Source organism: Jaculus jaculus, chromosome 14, assembly GCF_020740685.1.
Source record: "Jaculus jaculus isolate mJacJac1 chromosome 14, mJacJac1.mat.Y.cur, whole genome shotgun sequence".
NCBI classification, from domain to species: Eukaryota; Metazoa; Chordata; class Mammalia; order Rodentia; family Dipodidae; genus Jaculus; species Jaculus jaculus.
Genome location: NC_059115.1, coordinates 55,998,444 through 56,023,058, shown reverse-complemented (window position 1 = coordinate 56,023,058; position 24,615 = coordinate 55,998,444). Strand labels below are relative to the sequence as shown.

General features: G+C 43.3%; 1 protein-coding gene across 4 annotated transcripts in view; it reads left to right on the top strand.

Moving 5' to 3' along the window:
• Nucleotides 1-24,615, top strand: part of Arhgef28 (Rho guanine nucleotide exchange factor 28) — a 361,317-nt gene that overhangs the window by 279,260 nt on the left and 57,442 nt on the right. For all 4 annotated transcript variants that reach the window (XM_045133599.1, XM_045133602.1, XM_004651536.2 and 1 more), the window contains 6 exons: nucleotides 600-734; nucleotides 5,462-5,709; nucleotides 10,911-11,033; nucleotides 12,341-12,458; nucleotides 17,318-17,572; nucleotides 19,577-19,653. In XM_045133599.1, coding sequence (XP_044989534.1) covers nucleotides 600-734; nucleotides 5,462-5,709; nucleotides 10,911-11,033; nucleotides 12,341-12,458; nucleotides 17,318-17,572; nucleotides 19,577-19,653 — 956 coding nt within the window. The remainder of the gene's footprint in view (nucleotides 1-599; nucleotides 735-5,461; nucleotides 5,710-10,910; nucleotides 11,034-12,340; nucleotides 12,459-17,317; nucleotides 17,573-19,576; nucleotides 19,654-24,615) is intronic.

The window sequence follows — 24,615 nt, the reverse complement described above, 5'->3', positions numbered from 1 at the left end:
AATTCAAATTTGAAGGCTGGAGAAATGTCCCAGTGGTTAAAGATGTTTGTCTGCAAAGCCTGATGACCCAGGGTTTAATTCCCCAGTCCTCACGTAAAGCCAGATAAAGGAGTTCATTTGCAGTGGCAGGAGGCCCTCTCTCTCTCTCTCTCTCTCTCTCTCTCTCTCTCTCTCTCTCTGCTTGTGAATATAAATATTTTTTTAAAAAATTCAAATTTGAGTAAATATTAAAAACCTGGGGCAACAGAAATCAGTGGGCCCAAGATTCTGTAAGCCCAGTGTCGATTCTGAAAGTTTCCAGAAATAAAAGCAAGCCAAGACTAACTAGAGGGCCTTCAATTTTCTGTTCCTTTTTTTTTTTTTTTTTGACTCACATATGCACTCGCTAGTTTAATATTAGACTCTTCTTTGCTTTCATGAAAACCATCTTCGTGATTGGGATCATTTCACTGCGGTTTCTGTCGCTGTCAGTCACACTCTAGTAACTATTCTGCCTGAGTTGTGCCACGCACTTAGCCTGCCAACGTGGCACATCCAGGGCCGTTAATGCCGAGTGGGTCACTCTACCCGTGGCTTTTCTTTTCCTAACCACACGCTAGATGTCGTGGATTCTTCTCTGTGGAGCGACCTCAGCAACGAGGAGTTTGAAGCGGAATCGTGGAGTCTCGTCGTGGACCCTTCATTTTGCAGTCGGCAGGAGAAGGATGTCATCAAGAGACAAGATGTCATCTTTGGTAAGTGTCTTGAATCTGACCTCAAGGCTGAAACAGCGGACGCGGAAGAAAGAGCGTGGATGTTGAACCCTTGATGACATGGACTAGATCCTGTGTCTGCCCCTTTTCTAGCTGTGTGACCTCAAACTGTGTAGCTCACCTGCACCTCAGTTTGCCCCTCTCTGTAGTGATGATGATAGGTTTAAAAGGTCCTGAGGCCTAAATGCAGTACAGTGCCTATGTGGTAGAAAGCAAATTTGATTTCCCACACCTTCCTTAGACTTAGTCTATACTCTACTTCTTTCTTTTGTTGTGTGTGTATATGTGTGCGCGTGCGCATGCGTGCTATGCAGAGGAACATGCCCCAAGTATGTGTGACAGGTGGGTGTCCTCTGTCATTTCTCAGAGACAGGGTCCCTCCCTGAACTGGGAGCTCCCTCTATTCTGTTACACTGACTGACCAGGGAGCCACAACAATCCTCCGTTCTCTCCACCCCCTCAATGCTGGGGTTAGAGACGTGCATGGCCATGCCTGGCTTTTTATGTGGCTGGTGAGGATTGAACTCAGGTCCTCACGTCTGTATAGCAAGTGATCTTCCCTACTGAGCCTGCTCCCCAGCCCTCTACTTTATATAAGAGCCGCAGTGAAGTCTCACACAGGGCTGCAGGGCTCTGGCTATGGCCCGACAGTTAGACCACCTACACCAAGGTGCCATCACACAGATCGTGTGCAGTCACCTGCGCCTGGTGTCTGTGTGCCACACGACCGAGCATGCGATTCAGCTGCAGCAAGATTTCACTAGTCTCTGCTCTTACACTTAGGAAATGATCATTAAAAAAAAATTATGATAAAAAAAATGCAGAACAGTAGGAAGACATTCTGCTTTTGCAAGGCTTCTGCTGGGAGGTCACCTGTTTCCTGTACCCCCAGAAGGTGGGGTCATGTGGGTCAAGGGAGCTAGGGGGATACTTCAGAGCCTGCCTGGGTAGCGGGTATGCAAGTCACTGGAAGCTGAGGGGAACCGCACTGCCCGTTTTAGTATTTCTCAGACATTTATTTTATACTGCTTTGTTCTTCAGTGAGCTCTCCTCAATATTGTTAAGAACTGTCTAACTCATTTGGGGTGAATTGTCACAGGCTGCATGGCCTTTGGTGTCAGAAAGGCTTGTGCTCCAGGAAGAGTGTTTTCCCCTCTATTCTGCATTGTTTTCCTTTTTTTAAAGATGAGGTAAGCTGAGTATTGTGACTCATACCTATAATCCTGGCATATGGGAGCCTGAGGCAGGAGGATTGTAAATTTGAAGCCATCCTGAGCTACAAAACAACATCCTATCTCAAAAACAACAACAAAAGCAAAAATAAATAAATAAATAGAGCTAGAGAGTAGCTTATTGTAGGTAGAGTGCTTTTGTAGAATACCCTGGGTTTTATTCCCAGAAAATGCACCCCCAAAAGAAAAGTATTTCTGCTTTTGGAGTAGGAGTGAGTAAATAAAGGATTAAATACAATGATATGTGGTAAGTGCTTAGCACAGAGTGGATGCTAAAAACAGGAAGGAAATATTTAGAGTGGATCCCGATGGAAGGTAATTTTATTTATGATGATGGAATAAGGCTGTGTTACTGTTACTTTTACTTTTTAGCACATTACTTTTATATATTTACTCTTCTTGACTGATATGTTAGATTCCTAAAACATATAGTACGTTTAGAAAGAGTTATGCTATATATGAATTGTACTTCTAGTATGCCTACACATTGAGGATTATTTTCTCTCGTGATGGATTTTAAAAATTGAGGTGTTATTCATACACCACGCCACTCTCCGCTGTGTGTAATCAAGTGTCTGGTGGTGTGTTCCCCAGAATCGTGTAGCCCTCGAGCGCGGTCAAATTTTACAATATTTCCACCACTTCCTCTAGCACTGAACGACCACCCATCTACTTTGTGCCCCTAACAACTGACCTAGTCTGGGCATTTTACCTAAGTGATACGTCATGTGTCGTTTCCTTGGCGACTGGCTCCTGTTTCTTCGCATGCTGTTTTCAAGGCTCACCCTAGTTATAATCCGTGTCAGTGTTTCATTTTCTTATTCCTCACTGCTATTATAGTCTGCTTATTGAATTATCAGTTGGTGGACCATGTGTGCTGTTACCGTGTTGGAGGTCATAGGGTAATTTTCCTTTTAATCTCTTCATGAATTGCCAGGCTCTCTTCTAAAGCAGCTGCTCTGGTGTTCGCTCCCGCCAGCAATGTATAAAGGGTTTTTCTTGCATGTGTATGTGTGTGGTGTGCATGCGTGTATGTATGTTTATATGTGTTTGGGCACATGGGTGCCAGAGGCTGATGTTGAGGGTCTCTGTCATTCCCTACCTTGTTTAAATCCTTTAAAAAATTTTTTTGCATATTTTTATTTAGTTTTTTTGAGAGTGACAGAGAGAGAAAGAGGCCAAGAGAGAGAGCGAGAGAAAGCGAGAGAGAGAGAGGGAGAGAATGGACATGCCAGGGCCTCCAGCCACTGCAAACGAACTCCAGACGTGTGCGCCCCTTGTGCATCTGGCTAACGTGGGTCCTGCAGAATCGAACCTTGAACCGGGGTCCTTAGGCTTCACAGGCAAGCGTTTAACTGCTAAGCCATCTCTCCAGCCCACCCCTCCTTATTCTTTGAGTGTCTCCTCAGAGCTCACTGATTTGGCTAGGCTAGCTAGGTGGTGAGTCCCAGGGAGTCCCTGTCTCTGCCTTCCAGACCTGGGATTACAGTTACATGCCACCGCACCTAGTTTTTACATGGGCGCTGGGGATCTGAATTCAGGTCCTCATGTTTGTGTGGCAAGTACTTTACATACTGAAGAGCTATCTTGCAGATCCCTTATGTGTTTTTTAAAAACATTTATTTATATATTACAAGAAGAGAGAGATAGATAGAGAGAGTGGGCATGGCAGGTCCTCCAGCCACTGCAGATGAGCTCTAGAAGCTTGTACCACCTTGTGCATCTGGTTTACATGGCCACTTGGGAATTGAACCTGGGTCCTTAGGCTTCACAAGCAAGCACCTTAACCACTAAGCCATCTCTCCAGCCCCATATGTGGGTTTTAAATGCTCTATGTGGTCACTAATACTTATTTATTTGTCATCTTGTCTTATTATAATTATCCCAGTGTATGTGGAGTAAGATCTTATAGTTTTGATTTGCCTTTCTTTAATGATTAATGATGTTGAGCGTGTGTGTCTGTGTGCATGTGCATACCAGTGTGTATCTAAGTCAGGAGATCTTGCCTGCTGGAGAAGCTTTCTACCACTGAATTACATATTCTACTTGTTGAACATCTTTTCAGATGATGACTGGTCATTTATGTGTCTTTTTGGAGGAACACCAACTAAAATTATATGATCATTTTTGAATATTGAAAAAGATAGCTACAGAATTTTTTTCATATATGCACACAAATTAGTTATAACACTTTCTTATATGCACACACACATCTGTGTATACTTACTCTGGTTATGAAAGCCTTATCAGATACATGTTTTGCACATACTTTCTCTATTCTGTGGGTTGCCTTTCTCTCTTTATTTTGTGTTCTATGATTCTGAAACATCATTTTCCTCTGGACAATGTGCAGTTTTGAAAACTAATTCTGTAACTGAATCTACTATTGAGTACATTGAGGCACTTTATCATATTTAAGTAATCTCACCAAATTATTCTAATTTACAATGAAAAAAAATCAAAGAAATAAAAAACCCCTACCAGCAAAAAACAAAACAAAACAACAACAACAAACCCAGTGTTGTAGAGCATTCGGGGAGGAATTGAACCTCTCAGAAACATTTGATTTTAGGGGTTTGGGGATTTAACTCCATCACAAGCACAAGGCCCTGGGTTTTGCCTTCAGCACTGGGGGAAAAAAAAAAAATCACACAAAGAAACTGCATTACCAGAAACATTTGATTGTTGTCTAGTTTACTTGATTTATCTTTGTAGACTCTCTTCTCAACATCTGCAAACTGCTTCATATTTTGAGCTTAAATAAAATGAGTAATCAGTACTGACTTTTATTGGAAAAGATGTTTATCTTATTCCTAAACATTCCCTCTTTCTTATCTGTGTAATGCAGCATGTTGATCTGCTAATTTAGGCCATCAGGAACACTGTGGATTTGTTGTTTTTAAATCAATGATTGATAAAACTTCAATTATGTTATCTCTATAATTTAATGTTAATCTGTAACTCACTATAGATAACTTAAATATCAAATAAGTTAATGGTATCTGTTAGGAGAATAAATAATAGATTATTACATTAGATATAGGTAATTATATACTTTTTACTACTTTGTATTTCTATCTGTCAGACATATAAAGATAAACTTGTAGGTTTGTAGGCAAATAAGACATGTGATTCTAAATTCTTTTCTAATATATATTTTATTTATTTGTGACAGAGAAAGAGGGAAGGGGGGAAGAGAGAGAGAATGGGCTTGCCACATCCCCCAGCCACTGCAAACGAACTCCAGATGCATGCACCCTCTTGTGCATCTAACTTATGTGGGTTTTGGAGAATCGAACCGGGATCCCTTAGCTTTGCAGGCAGACGCCTTCACAGCTAAGCCACCTCTCCAGACCCTCTGAACTCTTTTGCTGGAAGTAATTGATACTGTTATGGCATGGCCACTCACTCTTCCTGTATGAAAGGCTATCCATCAGACACTGTGTTCTCAAGGCTGTGTGTGCTCACGTCTTTCAGAGCTGATGCAGACGGAAACCCACCACATCCAGACCCTGTTCATCATGTCGGAGATTTTCAGGAAAGGCATGAAGGAGGAGCTGCAGCTGGACCACAGCACCGTGGACAAGATCTTCCCCTGCCTAGATGAGTTGCTGGAGATACACAGGCTTTTCTTCTTCAGTATGAAGGAGCGCAGGCAGGAATCCTGTGTTGGCAATGATAGGAATTTTGTAATCAACCGAATCGGAGATATTCTGGTGCAACAGGTAACAAGCAAATCGGGGCCCTAGTCTAAAACCCCTAAAAGTTGGTTCGAGCTTTTTATTTATTTGTTTATTTATTTATTTATTTATTTATTTATTTGAGAGTGACAGACACAGAGAGAAAGACAGATAGAGGGGGAGAGAGAGAGAATGGGTGCGCCAGGGCTTCCAGCCTCTGCAAACGAACTCCAGACGCGTGCGCCCCCTTGTGCATCTGGCTAACGTGGGACCTGGGGAACCGATCCTCGAACCGGGGTCCTTAGGCTTCACAGGCAAGCGCTTAACCGCTAAGCCATCTCTCCAGCCCTGGTTCGAGCTTTTATGGTGATGAAAACCCGTGGGGAAATGGGATTGATTTCACTCTAGTTATTGCCAGGTGGGGCTGGTGGGTTTTCTTGCATCACTGGTTGACGTTGGTTGGTGTGATGGATTTAGAGAGCTTCTAACTGTCAGTGACTCACTCCCATGCGCCACAAGACCTGGCTGGGCCACCCTATTCCTGTCACATGCCACAGCCCTAACTGAGTCCCCTGATGCACGTTCTCCTTATACTTTCTTTGTAATTTTTAAATTACATGTCTATTCATTTATTTGAGAGAGCGGGGGTGGGGGCGGGAGATGAGAGAGAGAGAGTGAGAGAGAGAGAACATGGGTGTGCCAGGGCTTCCGGCTGCTGCAAATGAACTCCAGACATGTGTTCTACCTTATTCATCTGGCTCTACATGGGTACTAGGGACTCGAACCTGGGCCAGCAGGAGCCTCTAGCTGCAGAGACATCTCTCTAGCCCTCCTTAAACATTTTGATGTGAGGGTCTCTGATAGCAGAGTTCCCCTGTTGGGATTGTGATATGCTCCTGCACATTTCCAAGTGAAAATGCTGACCCATCTTAGGAAGAGAGGATAAATCCGTTAGGATTAAGCCAGGAAAATAATAAAGCACACACGCAACCCTCCCTTTAAGTGCTTGGGATTTTTGAAGTATCCCTGAGCATGGCCTGCACTGTCTGCTAATTCAGTAACAGCAAGCACCTGATTTTGTCAGTGGTGTTGGCTACCAGATCTCCCCGAAGAGATTCTTATGAAAAATGTGCTCCTAGGGAGGTAGTGTACACTTAGCCTCACTTAACTTTCAGGTCATTGTGAGGTAGATGCTGTTGTTTTTTTTTTCTCCCACTGTATAGATGTAGACACCAAGATGTTAATGACTTTGTTTAGTCATCACATATCCCCTAGGTGATGTCTCTGGGATCTGAATCAAAATCTGCTCTTTAATCAAGATGAGCCAAGATGTGAGAACTTGAAACAATTCCCAGAGTCCTCCAAGGGAAGCCTTTACTGTCCCAAGACTTCAGACCCAGTTAGGGAAGGGATGCTTCTCTTTGCTTCATGCCATGCTTCAGGGCCTACAGCAGGTCCTGGTACTTGGAATATTTATTGGATTTATTGGTCCACTTTAGAAGAGAAAAAAAACAACCACACAGTTGCCTAAGACCCTTGAAAAAGGTGTGAGCTCTGCCCTGTTGCTTGGTTCTGACCTTCTCTAGGTAGATGCCAAGGTGCATCTTCTCCAAGAATCTCAGACTTTGAAGAAGTTTGACTCTGTCACAGGCAGCATGGGATTAACCTACTGTGTGCTGAAAGTGGAGGGGTTAAGTTCATTGATACAGATAAGCTTAAACACGAGAATTTAAATGCACGAAAACAAAATTTAATATTTGTTGTTCAGTAATTACTCCTACAACAAATGTAAAAATCTCTGTTAGTGGTAACATTTTGCTTCTGCATAAAAGAGGAATCTGCTTTGCAGCTGAAAGCCTTAGACCCATCTGTCTTCACAATTCGTCTGGAACATACGGCAAGTGGGAACGCCATGTTAAGTGTCTGTAATGTGCTTTGAGAGGCAGCTTGAGTAACAAAGTCCGCTTGTGTTCAAGTGACCTAAGCTGAGTGCATTCAGGAATGAAATGCGAGGTTTTAATGTTAATCATTGGAAATTATTTGGATTTCAGTAATCATGATTTTTATACTGCTTTAATTCTAACCATTAAACCTCGTTTTTTTTTTTTTTTAATTCCCTTCACTGTTAATGATATATGTACTCTGTATCTATTTAATTTGAGTAAGCAAAGCAGAGACCTAACTTGAGACCTTGTCTGTCATCTAGCATGGGCCAGGTGAATTGTTAGATGAATCACACCACTGGCCTTTAGGGAAAGGATTCTTGGTGTTCAGAGAAAGGAGTAAAGTCTCCTCTTGCTCCTTGTGGCCAAGCAGAGGGGCAGTAGCAGGGATCCTACTATCATTTTATAAGCAAAAGTGTTGCTGAGCAATGGACTACCATTGTCCTTGAACAATGTATTTGGGTGTCGTACTTTGTGGACACAGAGGAAGAGATGCGGTGTGTCGCTATAGGCAGAAGAGTCTGGGTAAATCCCCGATTCACACCATGCAGACCCATGTACTTTCAGGAGACGAGGGATGAGTGTGAAGTGGTCAGTCAGTGGGAAGTCTAGTTGTGGGCGAGACGTTGTACACATAGCCTTAACTATCAGTTTGATCATACTCCCATCCTATTACCCCTTTTGTCCCCTCCTCCCTGCCCCTATTCCATTGAGGACCCTCTTCTTTCTAGGCAATCCTTCCCCTGCTTCATTGACTCATTCCTCTTGTTCTTCTTCATCCTCTGTGTGAAACTGTGCATGGATTCAGAGCAGTGCAGGTCTTGTGGGGAATTGGTCACTACTGTGAGGTCATGGAGGCGCCAGGCAGCTCATGTTAGAAAGCTATTCTTGGAACCATGGGAGATGGCTCAATGGGCAATAGAACTTGCTGGTAAAGAATGAGAGGACCTGGGCTGGAGAGATGGCTTAGCGGTTAAGCGCTTGCCTGTGAAGCCTAAGGACCCCGGTTCGAGGCTCGGTTCCTGAGGTCCCACGTTAGCCAGATGCACAAGGGGGCGCATGCGTCTGGAGTCCGTTTGCAGAGGCTGGAAGCCCTGGCGCGCCCATTCTCTCTTCCTCCCTCTATCTGTCTTTCTCTCTGTGTCTGTAACTCTCAAATAAATAAATAAAAAATTAAAAAAAAAAAGAATGAGAGGACCTAAAGAGTTTGACTCCTTAGCACATAAACAGCTAGGTGTGGCTACGTGGGCTTATAACCCCAGTTCTGTTGGAAGCAGAAACCCAAGACTGGAGAATCCCTGGGGTCTCTGTGTGCTCACATGGTGTACATGCATCTGCACATGCAAGCGCATGTACCACATGTATACCAGCCCTCTACACCATACACACCACACACACACACACACAAATTGAAAAAAAATTAAAAAGTTATTTTCCCCATAGTCATTTTTGCATCCTTGCCAAAAAAAAAAAAAAAAATCCCTTGAGTGTCCCTAGTTTCTATTCTGTTCCACTGATCTTGATCTCTCAATTTAGGCTTGAAAAGTATAGTCATATAATACACCTTGAAATTGGAAGCTTCATCCTTCTAGTTTATACCACTTAAAAAACAATTTAGGGCTGGAGAGATGGCTTAGCGGTTAAGGCACTTGCCTGTGAAGCCTAAGGACCCAGGTTCAATTCTCTAGGTCCTACGTTAGCCAGATGTACGTCATGGCGCATGCGTCTGGTGTTCGTTTGCAGTGGCTAGAGGCCCTAGCATGCCCCGTCTCTCTCCCTCTGTCCCTCTGTGTTTAATAAATAAAATTTTAAAAAAGATTTTAAAAAGTTAAAAAAAAACCAATTTAGCTTCTTTCTTTTCTTTGCAATTTCATGTATGTCCTAGGATTGTCTTATGTATGTTTATAAAAATAACTTAGCAGAGATTTTGATGAGAACTGCATTAAGCCTGTGTGTCCATTTGGAAAGAATTGACACCATTACTGCTCTGAGCCTTCCAGTTCATGAACTTGGTAAAGCTCACCTTCACTTAGTTATTTGATATTTCCTTATCTGAATTGTGTTTTCAGCACACAATTCCTGCATGTGTTTCCTTAGGTGGTTTCTTCTAAGTAATTTTAAGTGCTTTGAGGATTATCTTTTGGAACATATTGTTTTCAACATAGATAAAATTGAAGAAAAATGAAAAGATCAGAGGGTGACATACATTTTAAATACTTTGAAAAAGTATTTATTTGAGAAAGAAGAGAGAGAGAGGGAGAGAGAGAGAGGGAGAGAGAGAAAGAAAGAATGGGGATGCCAGGGCCTGTAGCCGCTGCAAATGAATCCCAGACACATGTACCACCTTCCTTGTGCTTACATGGGTCCTGGGGAATTGAACCTAGGTCCTTTAGCTTTGCAGGCAACTGCCTTAACCACTAAGCCATCTCTCCAGCCCCTTTTAAAAGTGTTCTTTTTTTTTCAGTGAGATAGAGAGAGATAGAGAGAAAAAGATAGAAAAGAGAGAGAGAATTGGTACACCAGGGCCTCAGTCAGTGCAATCAAACTCCAGATGCTTGTGCCACCTAGTGGGCATGTATGACCTTGCACTTCCTCACTTTTGTACATCTGGCTAATGTGGGATCTGGTGAGTCAAACATGGGTCCTTTGGCTTTGCAAGCAAGCGCCTTAACCACTGAGCCATCTCTCCAGTCCACCAGTCCCATTTTAAGAACGTTTACTAGAGGCTAGATGTGCTCTTTCTGTGGCTGTGTTCTTCCTATGGACAGGTGTAAGAAGAACTCAGTCCTTCCCTTCTGAACCTTTACACGAATCATCCCAGTATTACCTTGCTCCTCTAAGTTGGTTTCTATGATTTTTATAAAAGATTTCTGTAGGCTAGGCTTGCTGAGACACTCAGCCCACATCTTTTCTTTATCATTGAATAAATTAGCAGACTGATTCTTCAATATTCTCTTTTCACCATGGCTAGTGGTAGCCTGCCTCTTGATCTGTTTGTTATATGTGGACATTCAATCTGAAAACGTATTATCATCAATTATAATAATAAAATTGCACAAAATAAGCAAGAGACATTTCATGTGACTATGATTTATTCAGTATAATATAATCTCATTATATTTGCTTTAATTGTCTACTACTGCTAAAAATTAAAATTTTATTTTTTTAATTTTAAAAGTACACAGGAAAGAAAAGTGATTGCATTCAGAAAGTCTGTGATGTATTGAAATGTATAAGCACCTTATGCTCTTTTCTCTAAGAAGTTGCTATATTTATACACTCTTACTGAAATGTTACTCTTAGTTTTCAGAAGAAAATGCAAGTAAAATGAAGAAGATATATGGAGAATTCTGTAGCCATCACAAAGAAGCCGTTAGTCTCTTTAAAGAACTCCAGCAGAATAAAAAGTTTCAGAATTTTATCAAGGTAAGTATTTCAAAATTGTATCACAGAGTGGTAAACCAGCGTGGAGAAACAGTTCATGTGTGTGCCTTATGGGATTTAAACAAGTTTCATATCTAGGTTTTGTTTCTCAGGGGTAGAAGGAAGTGGTGGGTTTGTGGCAAAGAAAACAAGTCTCTCTGTTAGTAAAATTTTTCTCCCAAATCATTGCACTTGGTATCTTGTAGTTGTAAGGTCGTGTCCCCTGACTTCTGAGAACATTTGCAATGTTCTGGGAAGCTGTTTCATACCCTCACAAGTTATAGGCCAGGAAAATGGAAGTAAAACAAACACAGAATCTACTCTCCCCATATATTTGTTTCCATCTAGAATATATATATATATATTCTCTATATATAATTATATTATGTATCTCTATATATATCCTATATTATATATATAATATATAAATAAATGTATATAAATATATATATATATGTATGTATGTGTATATATATATGTGTGTGTGTGTGTGTGTGTGTGTGTATGTATATAATTTTTATTTACTTATTTGCATGTAGAGAGAAGAAATACAGACAGAGAATAGGTTCACCAGTTCCCCTAGCCATTGCAAATGAGCTCCAGATGCATGTACCACTATGTGCATCTGGCTTAACTGGGTACTGGGGAGTTGAACTTGGATCCTCTGGCTTTGCCAGCAAGAGCCTTAACCATTAAGCCATCTCTCCATATTTTTAAACAATTTACCCAGCTCACATTTTTAATTTTAATTAGCATTAATTCTTTGATATCTTCCAATTTCACTGTGCTTATCATGGTTATATTTCTTAAGCCTCTTTTAACTTGAATGTTAATCCTTTCTCCCACCTTTTCAGTTTTTTGCTTTTTGAAGAAATTTGTCCTTTAAAGCATTCTGGATTGTAAATTATCTGTCATTTTAAGATTCTATTTTTTTTTCATGTGCATGGATAATGGAACTTGAAAACTAAGAATATTTTGTAATGTTCAGAAAAATGGTCCTTGTGCCTTTATAATACATAATAATAAATTTGGAGGAGGAAAACATGTTAAAAACAGTCAACTACAAATTCATTCTCAAAATTAACTTTGATTTCTATTCATTTTCAAAATTTGCTCTTCACGGATCATGATAGTGAGCTCACTTTTGGAGTTAGAAATACATCAGAGTAACTAGAAAATTCTTAACATCTTGTAGCAAGGTGTTGTTGAAATGAATGATTGTAGACTTTTTTTGGAGGTTAAATTCAAAAGTGAAAAGTAGACACAAGTAGAGAAATTGTGTTTGTAAAAATGTACACGTACTTTTCAAGCTCCGAAACAGCAATCTTTTGGCTCGACGCCGAGGAATTCCGGAGTGCATCCTGCTGGTCACCCAGCGCATCACCAAGTACCCGGTCTTGGTGGAGCGGATACTGCAATACACCAAGGGTGAGTGATGACCTCAGCAACAAGGCTGGCTGCCCGTCCGAGTTTCAGCAGTTGAAGGCTCCTGATTGTAAGACGTACTTGTGGGCTTTTAAATCCCTGGGTGTGTGCGTGTTTGTTTGTTGTGTAGGCACATGTGTGTGTATAGTTGTATGTGTGGGGGGGAGGGGGGCAGAAGACACCCTTGGGTGTTGTGCCTCACCTGTTAGGCTAGACTGGCTTCTGCCTCCGTTTCCTCTGCACTGGCGTTACAGGTGTGTGCCGCCATACCTGGTATTGTACGTTGGCCACTGGGGATTGAAGTCAGGTTCTGATGTTCTGTGGTTTGCATGTACTATGTTCCTTATATGTTCGTGTGTTTGAACACTTTGTCCCCAGCAGACCGTGCTGATTGGGAAGGTTGTGGAACCTTTGGGAGGCAGAGCCTTGCTGGTGGAAGTAGGTTACTGCGGGGGGGGAGGGGCTTAAGGTTTTGTTACCAGCCCTACTGGCTTCCAAGTGCTGGGATTAAGGTGTTCTCCTCCATGCCCGGCAGCTTTCTCCAGGTCACGACCTCTGCCCACCGAGTGGTTATAGTGTATCTTCCCACTCCCTTCACCTAATCTAGGAAATCCATCAGAAATAGACACAGAGCTTTGTTTCCATGGTAATTCTAAATCCTGTCCATTTGACAGCAGACATTAATTATCACATCGTTAGGTATTTAGCTCTTCTACCTGTTAGCTAAATTAATTAACAGAGCTTCACTTTTCTCCATTAATGAAAGAAAATATTGATACTGGTCTCATAAAATTGTTGAGGATTAAATGAAATCGTCTCAGAATTACTGGTGCAGAGCACGGTATAAACAGTGTTCTCATTAAGTGGGCCCGTTTTCCTTGTCTTTATTTTATTTATTTATTTATTTTTTAATGCACAGGTAATCAATTTTTTTTTGGCTTAGTTTTATTTATTTATTTGAAAGTGACAGAGAGAGAAAGAGACAGATAGAGAGAGAGAGAGAGAGAGAGAGAGAGAGAGAGAGAGCGAGAGAGAGAGAGAGAGAGAGAGAGAGAGAGAATGGGTGAGGCAGGGCCTCCAGCCACTGCAAATAAACTCCAGACACATGCGCCCCCCCTTGTGCATCTGGCTAACGTGGGTCCTGGGGAATCGGGCCTTGAACCGGGGTCCTTAGGCTTCACAGGCAAGCGCTTAACTGCTAAGCCATCTCTCCAGCCCTGCTTGTCTTTATTAATATTGGTTTACTTAGAGATAATTAAAATGGCAGTAAGAATTTACACGGCCACTATACAAAACTCAACTTCTCACAGTTTTTGGAAGGTGTATAGGTCACTGAGTATGGATAACTTATTCTTTTATTTTCTTTTTTTTCCGTGTGTGTAGCATGTTTAGTGTGGTTATGTACCTATGTGTGCAGATGTGTCTACCCATGTGCACATGCGAGGAGGCCAGAGTAGCATGGAACATTGGGTGTCTGTCATTCTGCTCATGTGTAACCATGAGATGGAGTCTCGCGTTGAACCCAGAGTTGCAGTGCTTGAAGGGCCCACTCATTCTCAGGTCTCCATTCCCTATAGGACTAGGGTTGCAGGCATCTTTGGCCATGCCAATGTTGTTACACGGCATGGGTACTAGGGAATCAAACTTAGGTGGTCTCAGGCCCTGAAGCTTATGCTGTAAGTGCCTTAGCCACCGAGCCACCTTCTCAGCCCTCTTTCTATTTGCTAGTCAAGACTGGTAGTACCTATTTCTTCTGTCTCATTTGTATTGCTCTTTGTCACTTAATGCACAAGAAAATAAGAGGCTGCTATGTAGGAAAAGCTTCATAAATTTTGCTCTCAGCAAAAAAAAGAATGAAAACAAAATTAAAACTTTTCTGCTTGGATTATGTTTCTATTTTCTTTTGTAAGTTTATTACAGTACTTCAAGGCCTAAATGTATCAGATTAGGTTCATCAACTAATAGTACCACAGGATTTATCCCATGGCAAATTCTTGGTAGCATAGATAAGAACAGTGGCCAGCTGTGGACTAGAGCCATTGCTACTCATTATGTCTCTCCTGTGGTGTCGTCATGGTGGTAGATGGACTCCTGCTTCTCAGGGCAGACCTTGCCAATGGTCGGTCACTCCCTGGACCTCTGGGGACATTGGTTCATGTGTCTGTTGTGACAGTGGTCCTCAAACTTCATCAGCTGACCCCCTCACCTGGGGACCTTGTTGACGTGTAGTCATTAGGTCTGGGGCAGAGCCCAAGGTCAGCAGCAGATCTCACAAGCGTCTCGGGGAGGCTAATGTTGCCACGCTTGGAGTCACAAATTTTTACAAAACAGGAATTTGTCAAATGATTTCTGAGCCTTTTCTTAGCCATCTTGTAACTCAACGTTGCATTTCTCTACCCGACTCTCCTAGTTGAGCAATAGGTTCTTAAAAAGCAAAAACCCTTTTCTGGAGGGGATGAGCTCCGTGGAGTGGAGAGGAGGTGAGTGAGTGAGGTATGTTCGTTGGCAGGCAATGAGAGAGAAAAACCCATCCTTACAAAAGATGGGGACCAGATTTACTCTGTGAGCTGTGCTAAGAAAACTTACACCCAGCTAGAAATTTATTTAGAACTTATTTAGAAACTACAAATGCCTAGACCCTTTGGAGGGCTGATTCTGTTTTCTCTCTCTCTCTCTCTCTCTCTCTCTCTCTCTCTCTCTCTATATATATATATATATATATATATATATATATGTGTGTGTGTGTGTGTGTGTATACATGAATACATACATACATACATATATGTGTGTGTGTGCATATATATATACATGAATACATACATACATACATACATACGTACATATGTGTGTGTGTGTGTGTGTGTGTGTGTGTGTGTGTGTGTGTGTATGTAACTAGAGAGAGAAGGACAGGGAGAATGGGTGTGCCAGGGCTTCAAGCGACTATAAACGAAGTCCACACATAGGCACACCATGTCAAACCTGGGTCCTTAGGCTTTGTAAGCAAGCACCTTAACCAGTAGCTATCTTTCTAGCCCTGATTCTGTTCCTCTTGACTGCTTAAAACATTTTGTTGTTGTTTATTGATTCATTTATTTGAGAGCGACAGAGAGTGAAAGAGGCAGATAGAGAAAAAGAGAGAATGGGTGCACTAGGACCTCCAGCCACTGGAAACGAACTCCAGACGCGTGCGCCCCCTTGTGCATCTGGCTAACGTGGGTCCTGGGGAAATGAGCCTCGAACCTGGGTCCTTAGGCTTCATAAGCAAGCTCTTAACCGCTGAGCCATCTCTCTAGCCCTTGACTATTTTTTTTTAAGCATGGATTTTCTCAACTCCGGGCTCTGGAGAACCTTTGGATTCTCTGCCAGCTTCCTTTCCCTCTTCCCCCTTCAGTTGTAGACACCTGAGTAAACATGAGCTAGCTGATCTTGATCATCAAGTACAGAACATAGCTAATTTCACTTTCCACTGGAGTTTCCGGAAGCCACTCCAGCAAGTGCCCAGTGTTTTATAGAATCACTGGAATTGGCAACTCTTGGCTCTGTGATGCATGGACATTTGAAAATGTTTTCATTTTTTTTTCATAAACAGAAGAAAAATATGCCAGGTTGAAGAAAAAAAAATTTTAAGATTTATTTTTATTTATTTATTTAATAGAAACAGAGAGAGAGAGAGAGTGAGAGAGAGGGAGAATGGGTGTGCCTGAAGCCACTGCAAACGAACTCCAGACACATGCCCCACCATATGCATCTGGCTTACCTGGGATCTGGAGAATTGAACCTGGATCCTTAGGCTTTGCAGGCATGCACCTTAACTGCTAAGCCGTTTCTCTAGCCCGTAGAAAATGTTTTAATTATAATATGAAGATCCTCCAATTTATCATAATATAGTCTTGAGTATTGTGTTTTTTGGTTGAAAGGTTACGACAAACATGTCTGGACCCTTGTGAGTCACCCCGTGGCCCTGAGAGGACACAGGCTTGGGTCCCAGCTCCAGTTCTTAGAAACTTGGCTAGACTTGGTTTTCAGTGCCTAGGTGGGTAGAAGGAATACTCAAATTAACCCACAACACGTTTCCTGCTTGTATTTAGTACTTTTCTCATTGCTGTGACCAAAATATCTGACAAGAAGCAACTTGAGGGGGAAGGGCTTACTTTGGAAGGTACGCCAGCAAGAGTTGGAAACGGTTGGTCTCGTCACGTTGGCCATGCAAAAGCTGCTTCTAGTAACTTCCATGAGAGCTCATCTCACTTAGTCCTTTCTCTTCAGACTGGGACCTCAGTCCAGGAGATAGCACCCCCCACCCCATTCAAGCTAGGTCTTCCAGCCTCCATTAGATATTTCTGAAGATTCCTGGGGAATTCGAATTCCAGTGAAGCTGGCAACGGAGATTAGCCATGACGCTGCTCTCTGGGGCAAGTCAGGTGCATCCATGGAAGTGGGCATCTTATGGATGGCTAATGCAAGTGTTCTGGAATCAAACATTGTGGATGCTTCCTGTGAGCAAGAGGGACATTGCAGTTATTTGAAAATATTTAAGTGTTTTTCTTATGAGGGCTTAGTTTCTCTGGATAGCACATTTAACTATGTTTTATTTTATTTTGTTTATTTTAATTTTTTATTTTTTTGTTTTTTGAGGTAGGGTCTCACTCAAGTCCAGGCTGATCTGGAATTCACTACGTAGTCTCAGGGTGGCCTCGAACTCAGGGCAATCCTCCTACCTCTGCCTCCCAAGTGCTGGGATTAAAGGCGTGTGCCACCACGCCCGGCTGATAACTATGTTTTAAAATGAAAGAAAAGTTCTTTCTTAGCACTTGGTGTTATTATATTATTATGTCTTCTTTTGCTTTCTTTTCTTCATGCAGAAGGAACAGAGGAGCATAAAGACTTATGCAAAGCCCTCGGCTTAATTAAAGACATGATTGCAGCCGTGGACCTAAGAGTCAATGAATATGAGAAAAACCAAAAGTGGCTTGAGATCCTAAGCAAAATCGAAAACAAAACCTACACAAAGCTCAAGAACGGCCACGTGTTTAGAAAGCAGGCCTTGATAAGTAAAGAAAGGACTTTGTTACATGATGGACTTGTCTACTGGAAAACGGCGACAGGTCGTTTCAAAGGTACTGTGCTTCCCCTAGACCGGGGTCTCCTTCATTTGTTCACATTATTCCTTCAACAGAGGATAGAATCTCCAAAGAAAAATAGCTGAGAATGGCAGAAACCCTCGATTTTTCAGGTGAAAGATCCTGTTGTGACGCTCAGTAGGTGAGCGTGGTGAGCGGTATGCACCTCGGGTGGTCGGTAGTTGCATATGTGTTTTTTTCATGAATTTGCAAACTTGTGATGTGAGAAATCAAAGGAGTTGGGAGTTCTGCTAATTGTTGGCATTAGAAATGCTATTCTGGCAACAGTGGTGTGTTGAAAGCAAGGCAGTGTACACCTACCCAGCAAGGATCTATGGTGTGCCAAAGTGGCCCGGGGCTGTTAGACCATGGAGGGGAGGAATGAGAAAACCCTGAATGTCTTCTTTGTTACTGAGTAATATGATACACCTACATGCTTGCTGGCCTCGGGACAAGCTCTTCCTCAGCGATCCTCTTTAGCAACATGCATGAACTTGACTCCAGTAGTCTAGTTAGGACCTCAGTTGGTTTATTCAGGTTCTCAAGAGCTTATCACATAGCTAGCCCTTTGCCTGACCCAGGCTTTCATCCATTGACCTCACACCAGGATCACCTCTGGAGTCGGAGGAAGAAATGAAAGGCTGGTGCTCAAGTCTCCATCCAAAGGGTGTACTTTTATTGTTCAGGGGGCAGAGGTCAAGCTTACAGGCTCACCAGAGAAGCCTTGCGTACAGCCAGGGCAGAGGGCTCCTGGTTTCTGAGACTTGTTCTCCATGATACCCTTAGGTAAAGAAAGAGTTAAGTTATGCAAGTTACTTAAAGGTCATTACCCCGTGGAAGACAATCAGGTTTTGATGAAGCTCAACTGAAGTCTGCAGTGGGATTTGCTCACTAACAGTTTATACAATGTTATACTGAAAATATTAACTGCAGTCCAAAGATCCTTTCCTTCTTTCCTTCCTTCCTTCCTTCCTTCCTTCCTTCCTTCCTTCCTTCCTTCCTTCCTTCCTTCCTTCCTTCCTTCCTTCCTTCCTCCCTCCCTCCCTCCCTCCCTCCCTCCCTCCCTCCCTCCCTCCCTCCCTCCCTCCCTCCCTCCCTCCCTCTCTCCCTCCCTCCCTCCCTCCCTCCCTCCCTCCCTCCCTCCCTCCCTCCCTCCCTCCTTTCCTTCCTTCCTTCCCCCGCCCCCATTGGATAGCATCAGTTTTTAGCAATTTTTGTTTAGAGTATGCAGTGGTTCCAGCCAAGGTGGGTTCTTATAAAGTTTCCATGGGCAGTACAGAAGCTTGGACCTCACTCTGACCTCCATGGAAATTAAGTTCCTCAGTAACTTAATTCAGAAGCTACCTTATTGAATGCTTAATTAAGACCATTTCCCTGTAAAGGTCAGGGCATGCCCCACTCTGGTGGGCCAAGGGGCTTGTGGAGAGGTGAGGCAAGGTCTTGCTATGTAGCTCAGGCTGACCTCAAACTCACGGTCCTCCTTGTCCTTGGCCTTCCAAGTGCTGGGACTACAGACATGTACCACCATGCTGCCTCAGAGCTTTTTCTTTTTTGGTTTTTCGAGGTAGTGTCTCACTCTGGCCCAGGCTGACCTGGAATTCACTATGGAGTCTCAGGGTGGCCTCGAACTCACGGTGATCCTCCTACCTCTGCCTTCTGAGTGCTGGGATTAAAGGCGTGCGCCGCCATGCCCTGCTAGAGCTTTCTTGTTTATTAGACTGGTTTCTTCCATTTTGAAAGCCGTATTATTCAATTTGCTAAAGATTTAGCTCTATCAACAGTCCTATGCACAAACGTGCACACTTAAACATAACTTTTTACCGATCTTTAGCTATCATAATACTGTTTTTTTTTTTAAAAAATACAAGTGGCATAACTAGATGAAACCATCTTATTTTTGTCCAATTCATTTAAATGTCAAGTAAGAAATGAAAATATTGAATAAAGGCTTCTGAGCTGTGGTTTGCATGACTAATACTGTATTTTTTTCTGTCTGTCAAGATATCCTAGCTCTGCTTCTAACTGATGTGCTGCTCTTCCTACAAGAAAAAGACCAGAAGTACATCTTTGCCGCTGTTGTAAGTACACGGCCACACAGTGCATATCTGAATGGGTCTAATGCCGCCAGCTCTCGAACCACACCATTCTTGGTGAAACACGGTGGCCACGTTGCCCCTGGTGTGTCCCTACTACCGATTTCATAGCTGGTTCTGTCATGAGTTTAACCATTTGTAAAGTGTTGAACTACTTTAGTACCAATGGGCTGGGGACACTGCTTTGAGCCTCTCCCTTCCCAGGAGCCTCTCTACTGTCTGGTACTCTGAGTCTTTCTTGAGTTCCCCATCCTCAGCCCCCGGTTTCATAGCTGTGAACTGGGATGTGAATGCGGGCACTGCTCACTTCCAGCATCCTGCTCTCCGGTCCTCCGGGAGGAGCCTTTACTGTCCTGCTTGCTGACCTTATTCCCAAGTGCCGCCATGATGTTCCTTCTGCCAAGCGAAAGAACGTCGTTCTGATCCCTAAGGAAGGCTCTTTCTTTAACTTTTTTGAACAATGTTTTTATTTTTATTTATTTATTTGAGAGAGGGAAAGAGGCAGAGTGAGGGAGAGAGAGAGAGAGAGACAGAGAGAGAGAATGGGCACACCAGGGCTTCCAGCCACTGCACACAAACTCCAGATGCATGCGCCACCTTGTACATCTTGCCTACGTGGGTCCTGGGGCATTGAACTGAGGTCTTTTTGGCTTTGCAGGCAAACGCCTTAACTGCCAAGCTATCTCTCTAGCCCCTTCTTTCTTTAAGTTTTTAAAAATATTTTTATGAACCTGGGCATGGTAGCACACGCCTTTAATCCCAGCACTCGGGAGGCAGAGGTAGGAGGATCGCCGTGAGTTCGAGGCCACCCTGAGACTACATAGTGAATTCCAGGTCAGCCTGGGCCAAAGTGAGACCCTACCTTGAAAAACAAAAACAAAACAAAACAAAACAAAAGTCCCAGGGGTTTATGATCTGTTGGATGATAGGGTATTTGGGCACATTAACAGGCATCATTATGCCAGCTGGTTTTGGAAAATTCAAGGGTTGAATGAAGTTTCTATTTTACTGTCCAGAGGAAACAAAGGTGTGTGCCTGGCCAGTGATGGGGTTCTGTGGGGGAGCAGCTACGGCAGGGGTTCCCTGCCCACCTGTGCTGATCAGGCCCGAAGGACTTCTTAATCCTGTCCAGCCCACTGCCTCTCATCTGTTCCATGAAGCTAGGTGACATAAGAGCCAAAGGCTTTTCCATAGAACAACAGCAGAGAATAGCATGGAACCTTAAATAAGTCATGTCCCTGATGCATTTTCATTGACTATATCTATTGCAGGTTTCATGGAAACTTTTTAAAGAATTTTTTTATAAATTATTTATTTGTGGGGGAGGGAGGGAGGGAGAGGAAGAGAGAGAGAGAGAGAGAGAGAGGGAGAGAGAATGGGCGTGCCAGGGCCTCCAGCCATTGTAAATAACTCCAGACACATGCACCACCCTAAGCATCTGGCTCATGGTACTGGGGAATTAAACCTGGGTCTGTGGGCAAGTGCCTTAACTACTAAGCTATCTCTCCAGCCCCATGGGAACTTTTTAAAATTATTATTTTAGAGAGAAAGAGACACACAGAGAGAGAGAGAATTGGCATGCCAGGGCCTCAGCTGCTACCGTGAAACTCCGGATGCCTGTGCCACCTAGTGGGCATGTGCAACCTTGCGCTTGCCTCACCTTTGTGCTCTGGCTTGCGTGGGATCTGGAGAGTCGAACATGGGTCCTTAGGCTTCACAGGCAAGCGCCTTAACCACTAAGCCATCTCACCAGCCCCCTATGGAAACTTTTTGATTGGTTTAATAGCCTCCTTATTCTGTTACCTGGAAAACACAGGAGAGTGGGAGGCCATGATGTTTGACCTATGGGATGGTGGGAACCAGTCTGGAAGAGCAATGTTCACATCAGATCTCTGTAGAAGCAAAGGTACCAGACACTTGAAAACAAAGAGAAGTTGATCCTGCTTCCTGAGTGCTACGCTAGGCCCAGCCATCTGTCGACTGGTCAAGAGTCAGGCACAGAAGCCTTGTCTGCTGGGAAAGCAAAGCAGAGATTCCATCTCAAGCTGTGATGCTCGGCTTATAGTGTGACCTGAAGTGGGACATGACCCCTTGAAGAGTTACGTGTGCCACCCATAGATAGTGGGTACCTTGGAGAGGAGAGAGGTTGAGAATACAGCCCTCCAAATGCCAGAGTGAAGGCAGCCACAATTTAGCGTTCTTTGATGCTTGGCCATGTTTTCCATTTGGCCATGTAAATTATTGCTGCCACTGTAGCTGACTGACTTCATAAAGGCAAGGCTGAGAGAGGAAGCACTGTCTTGCCTTAAGGGAGTCAAGTCCACCCTTTGACAGTAGCTCCTGTGTCATAAATACCCTATAGTGAGCATCTTGGGGAATTGGATCGTTAGCTCAGGGTATACACGTATTTGTTTTTTCTAGTTTCCATCCTAATATTTCAAAGTTTTTCTTACACTGGGAACCACAGGTGAGAATCTCCTTTCTCTGTGCATGTTTAAAAACCTTCTTGGGCTGGGGAGATGGCTTAGTGGCTAAGGCACTTGCTGGCAATGCCAAAGGACCCAGGTTCAATTCCCTAGTACATGCTCATGTAAAGCCAGATGCACAAGGTGGCTTATGCATCTGGAGTCCCATTTGCAGTGGCTAGAGGCCCTGGTGTGCCCATTCTCTGACCTTTTGCCCCTCTCTCTCAATCACATAAATGAATAAATAAAATACTTAGAAAAAAACTTCTTTAGTACGTGCTTATCTTGTTACAATTGTGTAGAAGACATGATAACTTTGGCAATTGTCAGAAGGTAAATATCTAAAAGTCACAAGAGTTTATTTCTAAAGAACACTCAGATGGAAACAGGGGCGAGGAACCGAACCTACAATGTAAGCACCTCCATCAAGCCCTGGAGTCTACAAAGAGTCTCTTGCATATTAAGGGGGGCAATTTCAAAATCAAACAATAATAAAGATAAGACAACATGTTGACCTGCAGGTTCAAGTTCCAAAGATGAATAGGGAGAGTAGGTCCATGATAGAATGCGGGAATAATGCTCCTACGACCTTCCTCAGTACACTGAGCAGCATTCAGGAAGTTCTGCCAGAAATCTGCTTTCCCTTCATTTTCACAACCAAGCATGGGACTGGGGAGACTGGTGGTGTGTTCTATCATGATCTCTGGCCGTTTTTTTTTTTTTTTTCCACACTCATCTAAGAAATAGGCAAGAGGCAGCCCAGCGATGCCTTGGCATATAACTCCAGATGTGACATGGCTATACAATGCTGAGAAAGCAAGCAAGCCAAGTGCCAGGAAGTCAGGAGTGGAGAATAGTGCCATGCTCTGGATAAAGGCATCACTCAGACCATACGGCAGAAACAAAACCGTACACAGTAACTGGCTCTGTAAACAGTGGTGGGAGCCGCAGACCACAGCAGATTCTTCGTCTTTGTCCCCCACGCTGCTCCTCCTGCATGCATTCTTTTGGACGTTCTCTCAGCTGTAGCATCTTAGCCATGGAAAGGCCATCAGGGTCTTCACCTGTGAGTCCCAGGGCTCAGCACGGGGTAGAAAGCTTAATATAGCCACAGCTTGGCCACCCATGATTAGACTCTCTTCCCATTTCCCTCTGGCGGGATGATGTGAAATCTAGTCCTGCAGACACAGAGTGCTTACTCTGTGCAGGACAGTGTCCTCAGCATGAGAAGATGAGCTAAGTTAGACCCGATCCTGCCCGCCAGACACTCATGCACTTGGTGAGAAAGAGAGACAATTACAGGTAGAGCCATTGCACCTTTATATCCGGGATCAGCCATGGCTGACCCTTGTGTTCCTGCCACCTCGTTTCTACCTTTCATTTGACAGCCCACCTCCTGCATTTCTAGGGTTCTGTTCCCTTCACTGTATTGAAATCATTGTCAAATCCGTTATTCTCAATATTTTTGCAATATTTGATACAGTTTCCTATCTTGTTTCCTCGTATAAAAATCCTTCCCTTGACCACAGCATTCTGAAACTTTTTTTTTCTTACCCTCTGATTTTTCTGTTTTTAATTTTTAAAAATATTTTTATTTATTTAATATTTTTGTTTTTCTCTATGTGAGAAAGAGAGAGAGAGAGAGAGAGAATAGGCATGTTAGGGCCTCCAGCCACTGCAAACAAACTTCAGATGCATGCGCCTTATTGTGCATCTGGCTTACATGGGTCCTGGGGAATTGAACCTGAGTCCTTTGGCTTTGCAGGCAAGCGCCTTAACTGCTAAGCCATTTCTCCAGCCCTTATTTTTATTTTTCAGAGAGAGAGAGAATTGGAGGGCCTCAGCCACTGCCATCGAACTCCAAATGTTTCCACCACCTAGTGGGCACATGTGACCTTGCGCTTGCCTCACCTTTATGCGTCTGGCTTATGTGGGATCTGGAGAGTAGAACATGGCTCCTTAGGCCTCACAGGCAAGCGCCTTCACTGCTAAGCCATCTCTCCAGCCCTTTTCTCTTTTTTGTTCAAGTTATCCTTTTAATCCACCTGAACTCTTAAGGGTAGATATTCCCCTGAATCTTCACTGTCCATCTTCGTTGGTTTAGTTGTGAAATGTCCTCTACAGGCTCATATATTTGATGCTTGGTCTCTGGTGCTACAGGTATTTGGGGAGGTAATGGAGACTTTAAGAGGTGGGTCCTACAGGGGACCCATTAGACACCTGATTTCTAAGGTTGGACCTAGTCTGATTCCTTTCTCGCTGTCTGCTTTCTGCTCATCGTGCTATAAGCTGCTCTGCTGCATCTTTTCCTCCATGATGGGCCACAATCTCTGAAACCATAAACCTTTTCTCCTTTACGAAATTGGTGATGACCAATGTTCCATCACAGTGACTAGAAATCTAATGTGCCGCCCTTTCTCCTCTGCGCTGGAGAACTTCTGAGGCTCTTTTGAAACTTCACAAGTGATGATAGATGAAGGTT